We start from the raw sequence: 20,405 nt of genomic DNA on the forward strand, positions 1-20,405 counted from the left end.
TCGACATATGTCATTATCTACGATGCAGACAAGATATATACCAGACAGGATACGAGAAAACATGAAAAATTTGTCCTACTCTATCGCTTTTCAACGGAAACTAAAATTCATCTCATATAACAGACTCAAGAACGAAAAATTTCTGGCGAAATAGCTATTATATGTATCAGGAAATCAAAAAGTGAGTGAGAAAGTACAGTTATGTAAGCTTCGAGCCGCAGTACTCAGGCATGGAGTGGCATTAGTATAAGCACTGTTGACTCTATACACTGAGTGCTCCTTGAACCAGGTTCCAGCATCTTGTTAAAAGAACACTAAGTTCCGACAGACAGGTGTTATTACAGCTCTGAAGATCTTCTGTTCTTTTCAAATTGATCGTAAACTGACCGAGTTCTTGCAAACAAAAGAGCACTTGATGCTAGCCCGAAAACAGATACACATCCCCACCACACGAATGTCCAGAAATAGCATTGTCTTCCCATGCACACCAATGAGTTGGCTGGCAGCATTTGAATGTCCTCAGTTGCATTGGCATCGTAAACGAGAGCAGATAGAAGACCATATAAAAGCGATCCAATGGGTATATTAGTTATCAGAATGTTATGGTTGACACCCACACTGTTAGGCCCGAAAAGCTCAGATGTTATTGACACCGCAGCTGCAAATATGAACCCAGAGCTTAAGCCAATCAGAGCTGTGCCTACCTGTAATGCCATCTCACTGCCTGTTCCTGCAAGCAAGAAAAAGGCAACTGGTGTAGGTAAAAGCGCAAGGGCTAGCCATCCGGTCCTGGCAAAATAAAATTTCCTGCAGAATTAAGAATGTTGTATCAGTAACGTACAAGCACTCGTGTAAACCAAATTGCTAAAGTCTGTACTTACATCCGCAAGATATCTGGAGCTGCTGACAGCAAGCGGCCAAAGAAGGAGAAAGCGGAATATAGTGTGATAAGAGTCGAGGTTGTTGAACTCAGGCCAAGTGACTGTGATATCTGTCCTAAATTGTTGCTATACACTAGTCCTATTGTACCTCCAAAAAAGTAAGCAAAGTAGTAGAGCCAGAAATCAATCCTACGAATAAGCTTGTTTGCCTTGTGATCTTCTCCAAGCATTACCAAGCGATCTCCTTCTATGATCCTTACAAAGAACCCTTCTCTAGATTTGGTGACTTCTTCAATAATACGATTAGGATATGCATCATCACTACCTGTATACGATACTACATTAATAACTGGACTATTCTCCTGACTCATGAACTCTTTATGAAGTTGAAGATCATCGTGATCAACAAGAATGAAACTTGTGCTATCAACACGAATGCTGGAGTAAATTGTACGGTGAAACCAATCACGAGCATACACAACACCAGGGATAGCTAGAGGAAGAATCAGAAGTATAATGGCACCACAGAACAGAATACGGGCGGATGATGGATCTCCTGGATGGAGCACGAGAAGATAGAGGCCAGTGATGACAGCAAGAAAATTTAGCAGCAGAAATATTAGGCGGTCACGTTTAACAGCATCAGTAGGAAGATGGTTCACCGGGGGTTGCCTTAGAATCGGGATTAGAGCTGCTATGGATGTTAAAAGAGGTATAAATGCATTGAGAAGAAGGTATAGGTCACTCGATGATGAATCAAATGATTTGGCAGCAAGGTTGTACAAGGCTGCGCTTACACCATTGAAGCTTACAGTTAGAGATATTGCTAAAGGTCGATTAGCTGGGAAATTCTTGATGCAGAGAACAAAACACACAGTGTTGAACCAACAGATGCTACATCCAGCTAACAAACACAGCATGAAAACCTGAAACAAGTTACCGGAAGAATAAGCTACCAAATGAGGTGAGTCTGTAGAGTCTCGTATACACTACAATGCTATAACACCTGAAAATGTCACAAGTACTTATCCGACAAATGTGGGTGAAGGAGGGATCAGTCCAATATACTTCGTAAATTTGGAAAGATTCAGTTAAGGTGAGCTACCATTAAACTTAATCTTACAGCAAATGCCTCACATTCTGAATAGTTTTAGTAATTCAGCATCATCACAACTTATACGACTCTATTTCCTGCCCAACCCCGAAAGAAAGGCTAATTTTCCTACTGCACAATATTGTCCATCCTAAGTAATATGTTAATTACATTGAACAAGATGGGCCTTAAACACAGTGAAAACTGATCAATTACGAGTTAAGACCAAAAACATCACTATTCGTTCTGTTAGCGGATAGTGACTAAAAACTAAAGCTTCCCCAGCTATCCAGACTACTAAACACCCAGCAGCAGAGCCAAAGTGTATAAATCACATACTAGTCGATAAGAGTGTGGTCAAGTGCACCTTGTTCACCAACCGTTCGACAGATAAAGTTTAATGTAAATATCACATATATGTCTGCAGATTTACAGAAATGGCCTTTCCAATCTTTCATCTTTGGATGAAAAAAGAGTGATTCAGTTTAATTCAGTACCACAGTCAAGTAGAGAGAACAGAGCCTTTAAAATTTGTGTGGACAATAACTTTGACTCGAGTGAACAGATCAGAATATTTTCCAGTGATTTATAGTTTAATTTTGCAAGAAAAATTTCTCAAGAAAATCAAGAAAGTGACAGTACAGTGCCCCTCGTACATACAAACACAAACCATCACAATTACAACAGATACTGGTATATAACTACCAACCAGCCCTACCACTTGGACAAAACAAAACCATCAGTTTATATAATCACCAAATTGAGGCTTAATTCAGGTTCACCCGAATTCAGTAAATTTTTTTATATTCCTGGAATTTAATTTTACCAGGAAAATATTTTCGGCCTCAGGGTATGATCTTAAACATGGCAATTGTAATTTAATAAAACTGAATTTAAGCTTAAGGAGATAAAATTTGTTGTTCATGTTATTATAGATTTGCGTCCAAAATTGGATTTTATGACTCCCTTCTGTACAAGGAAACAGTTTCTCTACTGCTTAGCGGTTCCTTTCATGTAACCATTACTTAAACTATATCATGCCTTAGTAGGTTTGGTCTGTGAAACACATTGTATGCACGTTTCATGCAATCATTCCACACACATAAAATCATTAAAACAAACGCACGAGAGAGAGAGATGTAAACATGCAGTAAATTCAAGAAATTGAGAGGGGAAAGAGGGAGGGGGGAGAGAGAGGGAGAGGGGGAGAGAGAGAGAGAGAGAGAGAGAGAGAGGGAAAGAGAGAGAGAGAGGGAAAGAGAGAGAGAGGGAGAGGGAGAGAGGGAGAGAGAGAGAGAGAGAGAGAGAGAGAGAGAGAGAGAGAGGGAGAGGGAGAGAGAGATGCAACCCAAACATGCAATAAAATCAAGAAACTGGGAGAGAGTGAACAAACTAACCACAAAATAAGGAAGAGTGATGACATTAGTAATCACAAGCCACTGAATCCCATACCCAAAAAACCCCATAAAAGCCGAAACAAACAACACAACCCACAACGGCACATACATCAAAGCCAGCCCAGAAGACCACCCAACTGCCTTCCCAAGATCCGACGCCACCGCCAAATAGTTCAGCTGCACCTGCGAAACTCCCAAAACCGACTTAAACTCCGACGAATACGCCGAGAAATCAAAGTTGGTCCCCGTGAATGCCTGAATCCAGATGGTCGCCACCAGGATCATCCATTTTCTTGATTGTCCGGCCATCTTCAACGCCGTCGGGATAACTCTCCGGCGGAGGAACGTGGAGAATGAAGAGAGGGAAGGGTGGTGAATGCGGTGAAAGTTGAGATGAGTACGTGGCCTCATTTATATACAAGTCTCGGGAATTTTTCGGTTGATGTTGACATTTATATTGATAGAGATGTGTGTGAGTATTGCCACTTAAATCTTGCATACGTATTTTATATTGTAAATGTTTATCAAGTCAAAAGTTTATTATATCATGACAAAAGAAAGAGAAAATTCAAGTGTATTATAATATTTAAAAAAAATTAAATTCACATGACAAATTTTTGCTAAATAAAGAAAAAATTCACATGATAATATTTTTATTGTATAAAGTTTATTAAGTATATTTGTATATTTATATATAAATTTTAATTTTTCTTGAATAAAAATATAGTAATTAATATATTATTTTAAGAAATTTGAAAAATAATATGTATAAATTTATACCATTACATTCCTAAATACGTATTACAAGTCAAAAATGATTATTATTTTAAAATTAAAAAATATATAGTTTATGAAAAGACCCCTTAAATTCACAAGTTTAAATTGTGTAATATTGTAACATTCCACCTCCATTAGTTAAAGTATATTTGGTCCCTTCACAAGTACAAGCAAATAACTAATATATACCAATTTGCTAGTATTTTTGGATTGACTTGTGGTGGGTTGTTGGTTCCGATATGCATCTAGTTGTGGGCTTGAGATGTTATAAATGGTATTAGATTTGCCGAAAGTGCAAAGACCCTGCCCGGGTTTCGTTTCGTAAGTTATGATTGTGGACTCGACGAGGACATCGAACATATAAGAGGGGGTGTTTTTAACATCTTACATCGATTATTTAGGACTTTTTAAGTACAAGCAAATAACTTAAACCTCGATTAAGTAATATCCGATAAAGTAATAAACTTGCTTAAATAATAAATTTTGTCGGTCCCAACTTGGGCCAGTGTTGTGAAGTAATATTTTCGCTAAAAGCATGAGATAATAAAAATTTAGAAATTCATTAAAGGCCCAGGTAATATGTAAAGTAATAATTCATGAATTATATATATATATATATATATATATATATATACATAATGTATATGAATTATAAAATTCAGTTTTTTAAAATATGAATCTATAGTAGCTTGTTTCTTCTTTCCATCAAGTCCAAAATTAACCTCATCCTTGACTTTATGTAAAGCATAAACAACTCGCGGTATGTTTTGCTAATGTTGTAACAAGTAATTGTTTAAAGTGTTCATTACTTGAAGTGCTACGTTTGATGACAGGCTTGGGATGTGCTATCGTCTAGTGCATGCATGAATTTAGTTTTCACATATTATTAATCATTATAAAAGTAATTTTAAATCAAATACATTGCATGTAACTGATTCTTGTTTTTAAAAATAATAAATTATAATTTGTAAACATATAGAAATTCAGAAAAATAATAAAATATTACTTTATCGATAAAGTAATAAAATATTGTTATATCGATAAAATAATAAATTCAATAAAGTAATATTTTTTTCCGGTCCGAGAGGTATTACTTTAAACAGGTTTAACTATAATGTATACTAATTTTTTAGCATTTTTGGGCCGATCTGTATTGAGTTGTTGGGTCCGATATGCAACTAGCAGTGACCTTGGATGTTATAAATATCAGGAAACTAATGTCATTTACAAAAGTGGTGACTAGTTTATTCTCCTAACTAACTACTAACTTTAGAGTATTCGCTGGATTGAGGAAATGGGAGTGTTCAATGTGGAGATCGAAAGCGACTCGGAATTAACTGTGAAAGCAGCATTGTCTAGAGAGAAGCAATATTACAACGAGGCTGGCCATACTATTGAGTTTTGTCACTGGAAGTTACAACAGAGGGATGATCTGTTGTTAAACCACGTCAAGAAGCAGGCAAATTGTGTTGCTCACCTTTTGGCTAGAGTTCCATGTTTGTCTAATAGCTACAATATTTTCTTATCTCCTCCGAGTTCATTGTTGGAGATGTTATGTAAGGAGCAAGTTTTTTACTCCCTCTGTCCCAACAGATTCTTTACGGTTTCCTTTTTGGGATGTCCCATCCAATTCTTTACATTCCAAAACTTACCAAAAATAGATTATGGGTCCCATCATTTCCCAACTTTTCCTCCCTTTTCACACTACTTTTACTCCTTTTCACACTACTTTTACTCCACTATCTCCCTTTTATACATTAAAAATTGATGGGTCCCACCACTTTTCCCACTTTTCCTTCTCTTTCCCACTACTTTATACATATTTCTTAACCTCCGTGCCCAAACCAAATGTAAACAAATGGCTGGGACGGAGGGAGTAATAGAAATTTTCCATCAAAAAAAAACTACTAACTTTAATATTTAATAGTTTTGCTTAGCCAAACCCACACAAGTATATTTGTCAACACCAACGTCAACATGTGCATAAGAAAACATAAATGTCTTTCCTTGTACTCATAGAGAGATTGGTAATCTGCTTGGCCAAGATATGCACTGCGGGGAAATGTGCATGCATGTCTCTTTTGTGTTCATACCATTCTTTTAGATACAACTAAAGATGACGAAGTAGAAAAATATCGCCTTCCTAACAAACACAATGAATTTCAATAGGAACTAAAACATTCGCGGAGGGATAAAAATCGAGAAAATGGAGCTTGCTACAAATTGTGAGAAGAATTCTCTTATATTATATTTGATTGTGGTGAACAAACAAAGAGATAAATAATAAATTATGTTATGGGCAATTGTTATTCTGTTTCTTATCTCATGTGTCACAAATAACTACTTGAATTTGAGATGGAACATTTTGTTCTCTCTTTTACCTCTTAAATTTCATCAAAACAATTATCCTCACATGATTTTTATTTTAAAACTTTACTTCTTACAAGTAACTTTATTCATTTTATTTCGTTGCCAATCAAATATAATATTATAATTTAAAAGGAGGTTCAATAACATATATATCTTGAGTAGAAATCTTTTACATATTTTCTGTGATTATTTACGACTTCTTTTATGCATTTTTAGTTAAATATATTGGTGGCCGGAAATAAGTTGAGAAAGATAAAACCTGTTACATATTTCTTTTGAAAATAATAATTTACTTATTTCAAACAAACTTTTTTTCCTTTCTCTCTCTTAAAAATAGTGTTCGTTTCTCTTTTAAACAAAATACGAAATAATATGGCTTATGTATATTGATGGAGATGGATGAATGAAAATGATGTGTTATTATTTTTCAGATTATTAAATAAATATATTATTACTTTAATGTAATAATAAATTTTGGAATTCTGTTATATATATTTATAGTTAGAATTGGCTAATTTAGCTAAAATTTTATAATTTCTTTTATTAGGAAAAGTGTGTGTAAATAAGGGATCCTTCGTAATACACAAGTATTCTCCAGCTATACATTGCATTTGATTGAAAAAAAAATTAAAATTTGGATACCATGTCTCAAATCCCAAATGGAGGTAAGTGAATCAACTTATTTTTTATATTTTATCTAATTATACAATTAAATATAAAACTACGAATATTTAATATAAGTTATATTAATGATACAACAATGGAGAATAATAATAATTTTTTATTAATTAAAACTAATGACTTAATTTTCTTTTTTTTTAAGCATTTTAATTACAGCACTTAGCCACTTAACCAAACCTCTTTCACATTTGCTCCAACGACCCAAAGTTTTATGCAGGTAAGCTGTTTGCCGGGCAGTTTCGGGTAACGCGGGCAGTTTCGGGTAACGGGTCGTGTTCGTGTCAGCAATCGGGTCAATTTCGAGTCGATTTCGGGTCAAGCTAAAATCACTTAAAATTGAATAAAAATGAAAATTAAAGTTATTAGAAACAAAATTAGAATTTCGGGTCATGTCGGGTCCATTTCGGGTCAAGCTAAAATCACTTAAAATTGAATAAAACTGAAAATTAAAGTTATTAGAAACAAAATTAGAATTTCGGGTCATGTCGGGTCCATTTCGTGTCAAAACGGATGATTTTCGGGTCACTTTCGGATTTTGTCTCAATAAATCGGGTTACGAGTTTGGGTCGGGTTCGGTTCGGGTTGCCACGTAAGTGTCCAAAAACAAGGCCCACTTGTTCGTAGGCCCGTAATAATAAAATTGGGCCAAGCCCAAACCTCCCTTGCTTTCTTCTCCCTAAACAACAGTAGGATTTTGAAGCTCTAGGTAATAGGTATTACACTTGCTATAGTGTTCTTGGCTATAGACACACGAATAATGTGTTCTTCGTTACTCAAATCAATCAAAATTGCATCTTTTTTACACCCAAGTTGCAATTTTTATTGCATTTCAAGACCAAGATTTTCATCATCTTCTCTGGCTACAATCCATGATTCTCAACCCAGTTCAATTTCATCTTCACTGTACTCTTTTTTGCCACATACCCAAAATCCCAAAAATATTGTTGATATGATATGCTCAAGTTTCAGAAAAAATGGGGAAAAACCCAACTTTTCAATTCTTGAAAAGGACTCAAAATGGTTGATTTCTCATTTGGGTAGTCAAGAAATTTCAAGGGTGTTGCTGAGATGCCAGTCTGATTCTGATACAGCTTTGTGTTTCTTCAATTGGGTAAGAAATGATCTTTGTGTTAGTCCTAATGTTCATAATTATTGTGTGATTGTTCATATTTTAGCTTGTTCTAAGAATTTTAAGCAAGCAATGGTATTGTTGTTGGAGGTAGTAGAGTTGAGTAGAGGTGTTTCGGGTTGTTCGGGTGATTCGGATGTTTTTAAGGTGTTGGTTTTGTGCACTAATGAGTGTAGTTGGGAACCAGGTGTGTTTGAAATGCTTGTCAAGGCTTATGTTAAGAAGGGTATGGTTAGAGAAGGTTTTGTTGCTTTTGAGGAGATGCTGAGGTTTGGACTTGTTCCGAGTGTTGTTACGGTTAATTGCCTTATGAATGGGCTTGCGAAGTTGAATTATGTTGATAGATGTTGGTATTTGTTTGAAGAGATGAGGAGGATTGGGATTCATGCGAATTGTTTTACATTTAATATATTGACTCATGTTTTGTGTAAAGGCGAGGATGTTGATAAGGTGAATAAGTTCTTGGATGAGATGGAAGAAGAAGGATTTATTCCTGATGTTGTGACTTATAATACACTGATTGATAGTTATTGTAAGAAGCGAAGATTAAAAGATGCAATCTATTTATTTAATATTATGTATCGGAGAGGTGTACTGCCGGATTTGGTTACGCATACTGCTTTGATAAATGGATACTGCAGGGATATGAACATGAGAGAGGCTCGTAAGCTCTTTAACTGTATGATTCAGGAAGGGCTTTGTCCGGATGTTACGTGTTACAACACTCTTATATATGGTTATTGCAAAGAGGGAATGATGCAAGAGGCTAGGACTTTGTTGCGTGACATGATTGGCAATGGGGTTCGACCTGATAATTTCAGCTGTTGGATACTAGTCAAAGGTTATGAAAAGCAGGACAGGGTGCTTTCGGCATTGAATTTGCTTGTGGAGCTTCAGAGATTTAATGTTTCAATTCCTAGAGATATATACAACTACCTTATTGTTGCTCTGTGTAAAGATAATAGGGCAATGGCTGCAAAGAATCTTTTGGAGCGAATGTCTAGAGATGGCCAGGAGACAACCGAGAAAATATTTAATGAGATCATTATTTGTCTTTGTAAGCGTGATTATGTCGAGGAGGCATTGACTATAAAAGCTGATATGGTGTATAAAGGTTTTAAACCCTCCTTAGTCACATATAGAGCTATTATTTGTTGCTTGTGTAGATCAACAAGAAACGTAGAAGGTGAGTCCTTGATGAGAGAGATGATTGAATCTGGTTTCTTGCCTGATGTGGAAATTTTTAGAGCCTTAGTTAAAGGGTTTTGTGCTGAAAGAAATGTTTATAAAGCGGAATTGTTGTTGAGCTTCTTTGCTGTAGAATTTCATATAATTGACACGGAATGTTACAATGTGCTTTTTAAGGTTCTTTCTGAGGATGGTGACATTGCAAAGTTGATAGACTTCCAAGATAATATGTTGAAGCTTGGCATATCTCCAAATGTGATGACTTTCAGACATATAATTGATGCAATGTCAAAGAATATGGGATCTGACACGAACAATGTATGTGCTAATCAGGAATGTAAAGCCTTGGTCGTGTGATGGGCATAGACATTGCTTGAATATAGCTGGCAGGATGATAATTCTAATGTATAGATGGCACACAAATACAGGGTTTAGTGGCTACCAGAAGTCATTGATGCTGTTGGTGCCTTTATAAAGATAACGATGACATACAAAATCTCATGAAAAAATAGACGACACCTGTCTGTAGTTTCACAGGAGTTTAAGTTTTGGAGACTGTGTAAATGAGAGATCTTTTAACGTGACATGTACTTGTGCAATCGGATGCAATATAAAGATGGAAATGCATCTGAAAAGTGGGCAACAGTATGTCCAATGGTTGATAGATGTTATGATATTAAAAGAGGTCTTTCTGCCTGCTGTGTAGGTTTTCTACATCTGCCCTCTGAACACGCCATATCCCGCAGATAAAACTCGCTAGGTAATGATGATCGGCCATGTATGGCACTGCTAACTCTTAAATGTATATACCTTTAGAGCTCATGTTTGTTGCAAAAGCTGCAGTCACTGTTTAGTTATATTCCTTGGTTGGGAACATCTAATCTTCTTAGAGGTTGTATTTTTTAAAAATATGATAAGACCAAAATGCTACATACACAATATACATAATATTTGAAGAATGGATGAGCATGAAATGATTAATTTTCATTATTGTTAGTTGTTTCTTCTTACTGTAATGATCATTAGTTAAAGAATAAGAATCAAGATAATTCAATTTATACTTGCCAACAAAACTGACGTTAAGTCATTTTAAGGTGCTGATTTATGAACATGAGTCTTAGATTGCTCTCAGAATCATTATCTTTAATATATTATGGCTGCAGCGGTGTTTGGTTTGTTGCATTTATATACTTGTATACCTGCGTCTTAATCTACTAGTTTGTCGCTTGGATTCTATGTGTTGTATAGTTTTCTAGATTACTGAATGAGCTGCCTCATGATGTGAATAATTCTAATCGTGATTATAAGACCATGTTCTTCTGTTTATCAGACAACGAAATTGATCCTGGAACTGTGTTAATGGTTGTTTGTCAATTATTCTACATAAAATGTATATAGACTTAACAATGACCCTAGATAGAAATCTCGTTAGGTAGTAAACTTTTGCAGTCTTCAGCTTGTGTATCTTTCTCTAATTTGAAAGAAATGCTGGCCTTCAAATTATGTTGGTAAAATTGTATATAAAACACCTGTTTTTTTTCTTTGATATCATGTTTAGGGTGCATTATGGTCCTTGTTGTCATTGTTTATGAGTACCAGTCCTTGTCAATCTCTTGCCTTATTAATTGCTAGATTAATTACTTTGGGTTCCAAAACAAGTTGCATCTTCTTTGCAGTCAATTGAACTAGCAATCTGTTCCCAACTTATAGAATGATCTTTTCTGCTAGCGAATAAACTAGATGAATCATGTTGTAAACTTTGGTCTTTAGTTTACTGGTTTTAACAGATAGTAGTTCTTTGTCCATTTTTCTGGCAATAAATACGATAAGTGGATAATACATTTGATTCTGATGTAAAAGTTTCTTCTCTGCAATTTACACAAGGTTCAAGGCCAACAATATAATTTTGTCTGTAGGGGGCATTGCGGAGAATTAGTTTCTCTAAGCATGAGCCATGCACACAGACAAACAAAATAAAATAAGATCCTATAGATTTTAAGTCAGGCAACTCGTAAACCATGTGTTTTCTTGGACCACAGCCCTGCCCTGCCCTTTCTGATATTGTTTTTCTGTCAAGTGTCAACTATACTGTCCTGCAATTGAGGCTTGGACTAACTCTGGAAAAGGTCGTGGACTTGTGGTCTGTCGAATGGAATATACTGAGATATGTTCAGTCAAATGGAATAGAATCAGATAGAAGTCAAAACATGATCAAGCTTGTGTTCTTTCAATCAAGGAAAAACATGATCTCCATTCTAAACGTTGAACCAAATAGAAGATTATTTTGTTTGCTGTTTGAACTATCAAGTGCTTATATTTTCTCTACATTTTGTGTAGGTGACAATGAGTCCGAAGTCATTGTCAGGGTGATATAAGAGTTGCATGTCGTGGATTGGCGAACTGGCTTTCTTACCTGGTAACCACTAAATTTACATGAAGTTTCGGTTTAGCATGGAAATTAATTGGTTGGGATAGAATGAGATTTATATTATATTGCGAGCATATGTTTATAACTTCTGTTCCGACTTTCAGTTTATTCACATATTAAAACCACAGTTAGATCTCATTAGTTTAGGAATTAGCGCTCTTTATTCCGCCTTCTCTTCTGGTTCAGGGATCCTTTTATACAATTTTGTATGCATCTCATTTGCTTTATACTCCTTTAACCTTTTTTTCCTTTTCTTTAAATTAATCAGTCAGTCCTACACTAATGCTTCGAACTTCAGTGTCAGGTCTGCGAAGGTACCCTCGATGGTTGAATTATATATACAAAAAAGGTACTCAATGGATGCTGTGGATGACAGCTCCTAACCGGAGTAGGATAAGGAAAAAAAGTACATTTAACGATTTTAATGAATCCGGTTAACGGGAATTGAAATTTTAAATCAGTTTTGTTGTACGGAATGCGGAATGCGAACATCATTTTTTTTACAGTAAACCAATTTTCCGCATCTTTGGATACCAAGTCATTCCCGTTTTCATAATCCTCAGTTTCGTTCATGATTTCAATTCTCACAAGATGCAGAAGCCCCAGATTTCTACGTTTTATAGTATAGATATTTTATTTATATATTTATTTGTAAAATTATGTGTAATTTTACACAATTTACTATTCTTTCAGTGAAATTTGCGTCACAATTTATTATGGACACTGTAGCATTTGAAATACATGCCACATGTTCACATTTATTTTAAGATGAGATAGTGTTGCACCATGCCCACACATTTTGTAACACGAAGTCTTATATTACCTGGGCTATTGACGGTGCAGTCTATCTGTATTATAATCGTAATTGAAGGGTATTTTTATATCGGAATAAAATATTGGAGAAAAATAAAATAATTCTATTATTTTGTAAAATGTTGTTATTATTTTTATTATAACTAATCGGGAACAATTAATAGTCAATAATCCGTTTCAGACCTGAGTTATATGTAGGCTGTTTAACCTGTGTTAAAAACGGATTTTTATGTAACATATAAATTATGTTAATAGATATGATTTAAATAAGTTTGTTAATAAATTTAAATATTTCTAGTACAGTTAAAAAATAATATTCAGAGTGTTAATAAAACTAACTGGAAAATTTCTGAATCTACAACAAATAGCATTTTATGATTTTGATATTGATAATTCGTATTAGAATATTGATGGAATTGAACGCTTGTGAATCGAATATTGTTTTCTCATTTTGAAAGAACATACTATAATATCTAATTTGCATTGATCATTTATGAATGGCATGAGTACTCTTGTATTTTCTTGGAAAATATTGTGTCTCTAAAAATTATTATCATATTCTTTTAAATAAAAATTTTGACTATATACTAATAACAATGATATACAAGTAAATCATTTAATTAAAATAACTTATATATTTATCATGTCAGTTGAAAAATACAATTTGGAATGTATAAACATTATTTTTTTCTCATGTTAAAATTATGTATTTTATCTATATTTCATTATTCTTTTTCTCAATTTCGGGATCACGTATTATACATTTCCTCAATTTTGAGATCGTATTTTTTTTTTTTACTTTTTTTGTTAGGATCGTAAAAGAATAATTTATACACATTCAAATTAATATACAGTGATATAATCAAAATATTGTTTTAAAACTAATAACACAATCAATTCAAATGCATGTAAATATATAAATTTATCATTATATAATATTATTTTACAATACATATGCATAAATTTTTTCATACATCTTGGATAATGATGCCTTGATCGTTTTTCCTTGTCTTTTAGAGTGATTTTACTCCCTCCGTCCCTTTTTATCTGTCCATTTTGGAAAAAAAAATGCATACCAAAGAATAATTGATTGTATAAACTTTTTCATTAAATACCTCTAATTAATATCTTGAAGATGGTGGAATACTCCTACTTTATGTCTTGAAAACATGAATTCAACCAAATTTTAAATAAGTCAAGCCTTGAAAATTGAAATTATGAAGATATATTTGAAAAACTATCATTAAGTTAGTTTTGAAAGTATAAATAGACAGATAAATAGGGACAAATTTTTACTTCCAAAATGGACAGATAAATAGGGACGGACGGAGTAACTTTTATGGAGTAGTTTGGAGTTACTCACTGAGTCACTGGTGTCATTTGAATTGCATGCCAGCTTCTCACACTACTGTAGAGTAGGGTGAGCTTGGGGTGCACCGCTCATGAAGTAGCAACATATAAGCTTACAATATTAATATTTCGATATTTAGATGTAATCTTCCTGTTCTTGTATTTCTATTATATATATTTTTAAATAGTTGAGGATATTATAATCATATAATATGATAAAATATCGGAGGAATTTAAAGTATCACACACTTTTGATCGTCAGTGGTGTCATCAGATTTTAGGTTTCTATTTGTTCGAGTTGTCTTAACGTTGCCGATCTTAAAGTCGAGCATATTACTACTCCATCCGTTCATTTTAGTTGTCACATTTAGTTTTGTGTTGATCAAGTTGACCAAAATTTGACTAAAATTTATTAATATTTTATCAATTGAAAAAATAAAAATAATATGTCACCGGAAATAATTTTTAATCTATTTTAAGATGTAATTTCTAGTTTTTTAAAATAAAGAAGGAGTGACTTATAATTTTTGATCATAACTCAGTCAATTTAATTGGCAAAAATAGAAATGTAACAACTAAAAATGAACGGACGAAGTATTTTATTTTCTCTTTTAAGTGCTTTCAATTCCTACAAATCTAGTGTAGGTGACGGGAAGTCCGGAGTCGTTGCCAAAGTGGATTGGCAAACTGGCAACAGCTAACATTCACATCAACTCTCCGTTTATCAGAAAAATTGAATTCGGACGGAAATAGAATGAAATTTGTATTATTTCATTCGCATCATTCATAATCTATATATGTCTGTCTTTCAGTTTATTCAAATATTTGAGCGGAACATAAATCTCATACATTTTTTCTATCTTTCTTTTCATTTTTTCACATTTTATCATCCACTTACATCGGATTCCATTCCATCCAACCGAACAGAAATCGGAATAGCTCAGGTCCAATGAGAAGCGAGCAGGCGGGAGTCAATAAAGCTGTGTCCATTCACGTTCAGCTGGTGGTTAGGAGTTCTTTATCAGCCTCACATTATATGTACTTCACCAGAAAGACAAGTCACTTTGTGGCTTGTAAATTTTCCAAAATCATAATAAGTGACTTCGTCCCAAAGCAATAAAGCCCATGTTCTTTGTTGAGTTGCAGTCAATTGATTTGTTTAGGATTAAAGTGGTAATTGAGTCGACACTGATGGTGACTGTAAGAGAGAAAATGTATTTTTATTAACTTGTTAGTTGTTACCATATCGAACTCCTGGGTCAAGTAACCGGCTCATCCAATCCTCAATCCAACAATATAACAGAACTAGGGGAAAAAACGCGCTTCGCGCGAGTTTAAAAATCATAAAATGTAACACCTTAAAAGATTGCATGAATTATACTTTTGATATCTTTTATTGTGTTTAAAAAGTGTAAGAGTGAATCAAACATATAGCTATATTTTAATTTAATTGATTTTCAATAATAGATAAGGACGACACCTCGAATAATTTTAAAAAGAAGGAAAACATATAATACATAAATATCAGAGTGGGCACCCCTCAAATAATTACAAACCAAAAACCTCTTTTAAAACCAAGCTCCAGAAAAAAGCAACTACACAAAATCTGAATCACATTCAAAACAAAGAAAGTGCAACTCCACTTGAGCAAAAACAAAGAAGAGCAACCGCAGGGTGTTTGAGATTTCCCAGACTTGAAACCACGCTTCGAGAATTCCCATCTAATATCCATGGCCATTCCTAACACCACTTCCCTACTACACCAAACTGACAGCAAAACAACTAAGATCACAACTACTCCAAAAAAAGAGCCTAGTGCACCTGATTCTCCTGAAAGTACTTGACTCTTTCTAGCGCTTCCGATATATTGATGTTTCAAAAGCTCTTTCACAGTATGATGTATGATACCAACTGTCAGAAAAGTTGTAGTCAACATACTCATCTCTTCCACAACCAACTGCAGCCATAAAAAATGGAGATCAGAACCTTATTCACTGATAAGGAGGCATATGAAACAGATTTGCTGACAAGAAGGCATATGAAACACATACATGCATGCAGATATATTCTATTTCTCTTTAAGAACCTGAACATCATTAACTTCGCATCGATCACCAATGGGTGCACTACAAATAATAAGATGATCCCTTCGAACATCCTCTTGCATGTGCTTCCAAACACAAAAGAAACTGGGAGCTCAGAAGGACAAAGAACTGGATGCCGGAGACTTTTATTATAAGACAGCAGATAATGAATATAATTAGGCTTACAAGGATGTTAAATATTTTGTAGAATTTATTGACAGTTTCTTTCGTATCAATCAAGGACGATACCAAGACTCTTCGCTCCTTGAATGTATATACCTGTAGAGAGAGTTCACGGAAGAGCACGATAAAAGCTCAACTTAAGATAAATTGGTGCAGTAACTTAAAAAAGGAGGAAATTGTATCAGCCGGCATTACGACATACACTAAAATAATAATTGTCTTTGCAGTCCATACGAATCGATATATTATCATCCAATTGTTCAGTTGTTTCATGCTAATTCCTTTCCGTCCACTTGCTCCTTTGAAGTGACTTATTATCATCAATGCTTCGTCGTCTCTCATAAATTGCATCAAGTCGTCCTGGTATATGTGTCTGCCACAAAAATGAGAAGTATTAAAATATGAAATATATAAATAACTGTAATAAAACAACACCATGTTTAAAGTTTTTCTAAGATCTGCTGTTTGAATAAGAAATCACACAAAACATGCTTATGATCTTGTACCAAAAAGAGCGGAAAAAGCTTATTTCGAGTCTGGCTTAGCCACATTGAAAGAAATCTTGTCAGCTGCATTTTTAGCTTGAGTCCCACTCTTTATTCTATACTGCAGTCTTATTCGCACTTATTTGCTCATCATTGACAGATTTCCTTTTCAGTATCCTATATCTTATGCTACGTCGCACAGAATGGAGGGCCACACAACTTCCAGTAATTTATATTGTAAAGTTAAGCTGTTGGGGAAGTCAACAGGAAAAAATCCTGCCAAAAGGGAAAGGGGTATTAACCATATCGTATGAAAAAAGAACAGGAAGGAAAATATTTACATCTTATTTGAAACATGGCAATGTAAATGCAGACACTCACTTTACCGACAAAATACGAAGTTGGCTATTTAGGGGTCTCCAACTGTCTTGATCGAAATAATTGTATTCTACATGAACGGTAAAAAAACTCATAGTCAGATTTCAAAGATATATATATATATATATATATATATATATATATATACTAAAACCTTTAAGATTCCGTCTTCCTACTACAACAACACAGTTGGCAATGACCTACAGGCTAAATTTCTTTATCATGGTGCAACACGAATGCTGAAGTCTTCAAAAACCTAAAAGAAATGCTCAGTTGCATACATCACATTCAATAATATAATTCATATGCATAACTTCCCACAAGTTCGGAAAAGTACAGATAAAAAAGTGGTTCTATAAAAACTAAAGATATCTTGTCTGTTTCTACTTTGCACAATACAAACCTTAGTGCTCTAGCTATCTTTTTATCCTCCTCAATTGGATCTGTTTTTGAAGCGGGAGCAAACCTGGCACAAAGTTGAAACCATCAGAAAATTAAGTTTACAAGCAAAAAAAAAAGCCAAATTAGCCAACTTCATAGCAAAAATGAGTGTAACAGTCCATGTTACAAGCTACCCTGATTGTATGGCAGAAAAGGCAAATGATAAAATATTAACAATGCTACAAACCAAGACACCAACTCCAACCATATTTGAGACATAGTTTAGAGAATAAGTTACCATGGAAGAAGGAGAGTAAATATATTTACACAAGTTTTTTGTGTCATTAATAGATCATCGGTCCTCTGTCTCCCTTCTTTCATTCATTCCAACTGAAAAATCAATCAGAGCTAAACATCAACAAAACTAATCAAATATATAATAACATATAATAAAATCAGGGGGTTGGAAGTAGATAAAAAGATAATAACCAATCACAAGCCCAGCAGAAAATCCAACTCCAAATCCACTAAACCAATAAACCAAACTAAGCGAAGAATGTAATATTTCACAAACAAGCTGAAGTTTGATTGCAAACAATTCATATATACTAACTTCTCTCAGGCAACTTGCCGAACAGGTGATAGTTGCCAACACATATAAAGCTTCGTACATATAGACACGGGTTAGTTAATTTACAGGCGAGAAGCGTACCTTGAAAAAACGAAGAGAGAGCGGCTGCAGAGAGAAGAGCGCTTTCTATTTCTGTTGTCTCTATCAGCCTCCTTCGGCAGGCGAGGGTACTATATTTCAGGCGCCCGGAAATGGCAGGACGACCTTCGATTGGTGCAAGAGCATCATGGTGCTATTGGGTGGCCTGATCAGCATCATTTGAGAACTTGCTCGCAGTAATTGTAGCTAGTTATATATGATTACTAAAAGAGGCGAAATTAAACCAGGGATAGTAAAGAGACATTTACCCTTTCATTAGCCCTTTACGTTTCTCAGCTTTGAGAAAAGGATTTATTTATTAATATTAATATTAAAGTCTAGAAATCTAAGCTGAAGGATGAGAAAATTGAGCGTAGGATTTTGTAAAAAGCTAGGAAATAACAGAATCTGATTAGAGGAGTTTGAGACATGCCACGTAAGCTTTGGAAGAACCTCCTTTATATAAATATAAAGATTAAAGTCTAGAAATCTAAGCTGAAGGATGAGAAAATTGAGCGTAGGATTTTGTAAAAAGCTAGGAAATCACAGAATCTGATTAGAGGAGTTTGAGACATGCCACGTAAGCTTTGGAAGAACCACCTTTATATAAATATAAAGAGTATAATATTTTATACTCTTCAGTACGCCTAAAAACTCACCGTATTTTTAGATGTTATTCAGAGTAGAAAATGAATCATGAGCGTTCATTTCCGGGGTATTATTTTGTCTCTCACATTTTATAATAATTTATGAAAATATCAGCGATAGTGGGAAGTCAAATTCTAAATCTCCTGTGAGCATGAACTCTGATATTATGTGGGTGTTGATACTTTTTTAGAGATAGGACCCTAAATACCACTGCTGAGAAAATGAACACAAATATTTCTTTGCAATAGATCGTGCCGTGTTTGTTTTTCTTTTATTTTTTAAAAAAATCGAATTGTTTAGTATTTTAAAACCCTAAATACTATTTAATATAGCAGTCATACTAAAATGTCAGATCGAGTTACGTTTCGTAGAGGTTTCTGGATCTAAATACAACAAGATGTGGCGTTTTTTTTCAAAATTCAAAATGCTTGTTAATAAATAATGTTTACTCTCATATTTTGAACACTACATCTAAAAATTATAATATATAGGGGCCGTTTAAGTGAGCTTAAAATAAGTGTTTTTTTGTTAAAATAAAAAAGTGAAATAGAAGTTAGAAGTTAGTTAAAACTTATAAGTGATTAAAGTGTTTGGAAAAAAAAGTAAAAGTCATGAAACAAAAGTCAGGAACTTTTTATAAGTAATTCTCGATTTTTTACACAAACAATACGAATAAGTGTTTTTAACTTAAAGGGATAATTAATTTATACGTCCTTGAACTTTGGTCCATTTTTGATTCGCATCCTTGAACTAAGTTTGTCAATTTATGCATCCTCAAACTTTGAAAATTTCCAATTCAGGTCCCTCCGTCAGTTTTTGACTAACAGAAGTTAGTAATTAGGGTTTTGAATTTGGGGGTTTTCGACTCGTTAATGGATTGTTGAAATTGATGGTATGGGAAGTTTCGGGAGGTCAAACCGAAGAGATTCATGTAGGTTTCAATGGCGGAGGATTGCCGGAATGATGACCGGAATCAATGGCCATTTTCCGGCCGGCGGAGACATTGCCACCATTCCCGCAATCCTCCATCATTGAAACCTACATTAATCTGTTCGGTTTGATCTCCCGAAACTTCCCATACCATCAATTTCATCAATCCATGAACGAATCGAAAACCCTCAAATTAAAAACCCTAATTGACTAACTTCCGTTAGTCAAAAACTGACGGAAGGACCTTAATTGGAAATTTACAAAGTTTGAGGATGCATAAATTGACAAACTTAGTTCAAGGATGCGAATCAAAAATGGACCAAAGTTCAAGGACGTATAAATTAATTATCCCTAACTTAAAACTCCATAAGTGAGATTTTTAAGCTCCGCCCAAACACCCACATACACCTTTCCCTCATACTATTAAGTGATCAATCTATTAAATATCACCCGTATAAACCTTACTGAGATACAAGATCAGTTTGATAAGACGGATGTGA

General features: G+C 34.3%; 2 protein-coding genes and 1 long non-coding RNA gene across 6 annotated transcripts; 1 reads left to right on the forward strand and 2 right to left on the reverse strand.

Annotated features, from left to right (window-relative positions):
• Window positions 1-96: 96 nt before the first annotated feature.
• LOC108193537 (protein NUCLEAR FUSION DEFECTIVE 4) lies at window positions 97-3,823 on the reverse strand. Its single transcript, XM_017360243.2, has 3 exons — window positions 3,372-3,823; window positions 882-1,807; window positions 97-807 (listed from the first exon to the last, which is right to left on the reverse strand). Exons 1-3 carry the CDS (start codon window positions 3,780-3,782, stop codon window positions 339-341), a joined length of 1,806 nt encoding a protein of 601 aa, XP_017215732.2. The 5' UTR covers window positions 3,783-3,823; the 3' UTR covers window positions 97-338.
• A 4,053-nt stretch (window positions 3,824-7,876) lies between these two features.
• Window positions 7,877-12,661, forward strand: LOC108204806 (pentatricopeptide repeat-containing protein At5g40400). Of its 2 annotated transcripts, XM_017374439.2 has the most exons (3): window positions 7,877-10,276; window positions 11,854-11,932; window positions 12,243-12,661. In XM_017374439.2, the coding sequence occupies exon 1, from the start codon at window positions 7,957-7,959 to the stop codon at window positions 9,871-9,873; it is 1,917 nt and encodes a 638-aa protein (XP_017229928.1). In that variant the 5' UTR covers window positions 7,877-7,956; the 3' UTR covers window positions 9,874-10,276; window positions 11,854-11,932; window positions 12,243-12,661. The 2 variants fall into 2 exon arrangements, with proteins under 2 accessions (XP_017229928.1, XP_017229920.1); XM_017374431.2 differs by lacking the exon at window positions 12,243-12,661 and having other exon boundaries at window positions 11,854-12,085.
• A 2,925-nt stretch (window positions 12,662-15,586) lies between these two features.
• LOC108215000 (uncharacterized) lies at window positions 15,587-18,881 on the reverse strand. 3 transcript variants are annotated; one of them, XR_001805849.2, is made up of 10 exons: window positions 18,331-18,881; window positions 17,917-18,008; window positions 17,641-17,703; window positions 17,392-17,493; window positions 17,241-17,307; window positions 16,881-17,135; window positions 16,577-16,747; window positions 16,378-16,470; window positions 16,159-16,277; window positions 15,587-16,064 (listed from the first exon to the last, which is right to left on the reverse strand). It is a non-coding gene; the product is annotated as an uncharacterized LOC108215000 (long non-coding RNA). The 3 variants fall into 3 exon arrangements; XR_001805848.2 differs by having other exon boundaries at window positions 16,159-16,470; window positions 17,442-17,493; XR_001805847.2 differs by having other exon boundaries at window positions 16,159-16,470.
• Between the last annotated feature and the right edge of the window lie 1,524 nt (window positions 18,882-20,405).

The sequence above is a fragment of the Daucus carota genome, chromosome 1 (genome assembly GCF_001625215.2).
Source record: "Daucus carota subsp. sativus chromosome 1, DH1 v3.0, whole genome shotgun sequence".
NCBI lineage: Eukaryota > Viridiplantae > Streptophyta > Magnoliopsida > Apiales > Apiaceae > Daucus > Daucus carota.

Coding starts and splice junctions, on each gene's coding strand:
- LOC108193537 (XM_017360243.2), bottom strand. CDS start 3,782: ATGAGGCCACGTACTCATCTCAACTTTCACCGCATTCACCACCCTTCC. Junction 1,808..3,371: donor TCACTCTTCCTTATTTTGTG/GTTAGTTTGTTC, acceptor AACTTGTTTCAG/GTTTTCATGCTGTGTTTGTT. Junction 808..881: donor GCTCCAGATATCTTGCGGAT/GTAAGTACAGAC, acceptor TTAATTCTGCAG/GAAATTTTATTTTGCCAGGA.
- LOC108204806 (XM_017374439.2), top strand. CDS start 7,957: ATGTGTTCTTCGTTACTCAAATCAATCAAAATTGCATCTTTTTTACAC.